Here is a 2,699-nt window from a genome sequence, read left to right on the forward strand (position 1 = left end):
TGTCTATTCCCTGTTTGTTGGTGGGATCCAGAGTCCAGCATCTTATCCTGGACATGGGGATAGGGTTATGTAAGGGCTCTCAAACAAACGTAATGGACCATGCTGGCCAGGATCAGAGCCCAGGTTTCTGTGATTGATAAATCTTATGGCCTAGCTTGTACCCAGATGTTCCTACAGGGCCTCATTGTCTGCAGCTGCCTCTGATCTCATCTAAATCTCATAGCTGAGAGGCTCTGCATCCTGCCAATCAGATGTCTTCTTTTGTTTTAATTTATTTTATGCTTAAAAGTGTTTTGTCATATGTATATCACATGTGTGCCTGTGCCATGTGAGTGCTGGGAATTGAACCCAGGCCCTTTAGGTAGGGACCAGCAGGCAGTGCTCTTAACTGTTGAGCCCCTTCAGCCAGCTGACTCAGTGTTGAGAGTAAACTAAATCTCAGAGGAAGGAAGGACTCACTTGGAGGGGACAATCAATAACTAAGTTGAGAGCTCAGGCCTCTTGTTTCCAGTTCCTGATTTTCTATGAGGGGGCCTTGTGGGACCAAGAAAGCTGATAGAATTTGACACTTCAGATCAGTACAGAGGTTGGAGGGGGGGCGAAGTTGAAAAGAAAGCCTCCCCAGCCTGAGCCCAGCATGTGTTGGATACTAAACAGAAAGGGAAAGGGGATATTTTGAGGTCTGCTCGAGTGGGGTTGGGCTTGTATTAGTAAAGATCCCAGGTCCTGGACCTCAGCCAGGTCCAGTATAGGTGAGTTGGGCTATGCCATCCTTGATGGCAGGGAAGTCGGGGAGGCTGGTGTGGTGGAGGCGGCAGCGATAGCGACCACAGCTCTTGGTATATTGTAGGAAGCGGGGTGCACCAGGAAAAAGCACATGATCAGCCAATACAGTGGCACCATGTGGGAGCAGAGCATGGGCCTCCAGTAGCTGCAGATCTCTTAAATAATATCGAGGTCGATGTGCCAGGAGCACCAGATCTGCCCGATTCAGCTGGTGCTGAGCTCTTAGACGTGGGATCACTTCCTCTGAGCTGCCTGCAATGAGCTCCACCTGTGGGGAAAGCCATAGCTGGAGGTGAGGCTAAGAACTCCGTTCCCACTGGAGACCCCACCAGGATCTGGCTGGTTTATGTCAGGTACTAATCTAGGCCCTCACCAGAGTCTCACATATCCTCTGACCTCAGAAACCCAGTAGTCAGTCTCAATATTGTGATTTCTATTATGTGCCCGTGAAGAAGCTGAGAATTAGCAGATATGTGCTTCACCTGAGGTCACACAACTAACCAAAGAGTAAGATTTGGACTCCGACTTGCTGAGCTATGGAGAGTTTCCGCTTAGCTGCTGCTTTTGTAGTCCAGCAGGAAATAAGTACAAGTGACCTGGGATTGGGGGCAGGAGCAACTGCCCTCCAGGATGCCAGCTGCCTGAGTGGAGCTGGTTCCTTGAATGGGAGTTCCTCATAAAAGAGGCCTGGTCTGAGCATTCCTGGGATAGTTGAAGAGAGATCAGCGTTGGGGAGATAGGGGCTGACCATTTGCTCATCGAAGCCAGCTAGCCGGATGACTTTTTCAGCCACTGCTGCTGTCCGTGAGTCCCGCTCCACGGTGAGAAGTCGGCTCCCAGGGGGCAAGGCTCGGGCAATAAGCAGTGTAGAGTATCCGCAGTGGGTGCCCAGCTCCAGCACGCAAGCAGGGGCCTTCTCTTCCACTAGCCGCATCAGAATCTGACCTGTGGGGCAAGATGGCTGGTTGTAGAAGACATCCACAAACATGCTGTGCTTTCTAAATGTTTGATTTATTTATGAGGCTGACAGGCTGACTTTGCCCTTTCCCACACCTATCTCCATCCACCTGGCCAGTGTGAAGTCTTCTAGACTCAGTTTAGATGTTCGTTCCTTCAGGAGGGCTCAGGCAAAATATCCACCCTACCTTCCAGGTTCCTGAGACAGTTTCAGTTTCATACTCGAATGCACTCCCCTATTGCTGATTGTCTTTGTGATTTTGGAATTGGATAAAACTCTTAATACTTAGAAGTACTTGTGCTGTCTCAGCAGACAGCTATCCTGAAATTGGTTTCGGAAGCCTCTTTCCTAGGTAAGAAAGTCTAGAGCAGATAATTACAAAGCTCTGAGGTCCAGTTATTCCTCTGTTATGATCTCTTTGAGGCCAGCATTTGTGGCTGGTTTACCATCTGTGATATCCACCTTCCTCAACACCTGGCACAAAGGGGTGTCAATAAACATCTGCTGGATAACTGAATAACTTGGTCCAGACTCCTCATTTCTAAATAAGAGGGAAAAAAGTCATAAGCACAATCATGAAGCTTCCTAATTTACCCAGTTAAGCAGTGGGTGATGCTAGGTCTTTCTTCACTATCTTGGGGTTATTTCTCAAACAGAAGGGTAGGGAAAGGCACACTGACCTTTAATAGGGCCCATGTGGCTCAGGTACTCGCAGCAGCTGCTCCAGTGGTCTAGAGTTGTGAGGATGTGACCAGGGTCTCCAGGCAGGGCGTGGGTGATCACATAGCTGAAGGCCCGCTCCTCAATTCGAAGTCCTGACAGGCAGTCTCGAAAGCTTCTCAGCAGGACTGTACGCACCAGCAGTCGGAAATGATGCCGGTATCTCACCAGCAGTGTTACCACGAGTGGCAGGAATGCCAGTGCAATGGCAGGGGACATTGTCCCTACCTGGGTC

General features: G+C 49.6%; 1 protein-coding gene across 1 annotated transcript; it reads right to left on the bottom strand.

Moving 5' to 3' along the window:
- Positions 1-649: 649 nt before the first annotated feature.
- Positions 650-2,699, bottom strand: Tomt (transmembrane O-methyltransferase). Its single transcript, NM_001139494.1, has 3 exons — positions 2,425-2,699; positions 1,535-1,731; positions 650-1,054 (listed from the first exon to the last, which is right to left on the bottom strand). The coding sequence occupies exons 1-3, from the start codon at positions 2,681-2,683 to the stop codon at positions 734-736; spliced, it is 777 nt and encodes a 258-aa protein (NP_001132966.1). The 5' UTR covers positions 2,684-2,699; the 3' UTR covers positions 650-733.

The sequence above is a fragment of the Rattus norvegicus genome, chromosome 1, assembly GCF_021556685.1.
Source record: "Rattus norvegicus strain SHRSP/BbbUtx chromosome 1, alternate assembly SHRSP_T2T, whole genome shotgun sequence".
Taxonomy (NCBI): Eukaryota; Metazoa; Chordata; class Mammalia; order Rodentia; family Muridae; genus Rattus; species Rattus norvegicus.

Coding starts and splice junctions, on each gene's coding strand:
- Tomt (NM_001139494.1), bottom strand. CDS start 2,683: ATGTCCCCTGCCATTGCACTGGCATTCCTGCCACTCGTGGTAACACTG. Junction 1,732..2,424: donor CCACATGGGCCCTATTAAAG/GTCAGTGTGCCT, acceptor CTTGCCCCACAG/GTCAGATTCTGATGCGGCTA. Junction 1,055..1,534: donor CTGGCTTCGATGAGCAAATG/GTCAGCCCCTAT, acceptor CTTTCCCCACAG/GTGGAGCTCATTGCAGGCAG.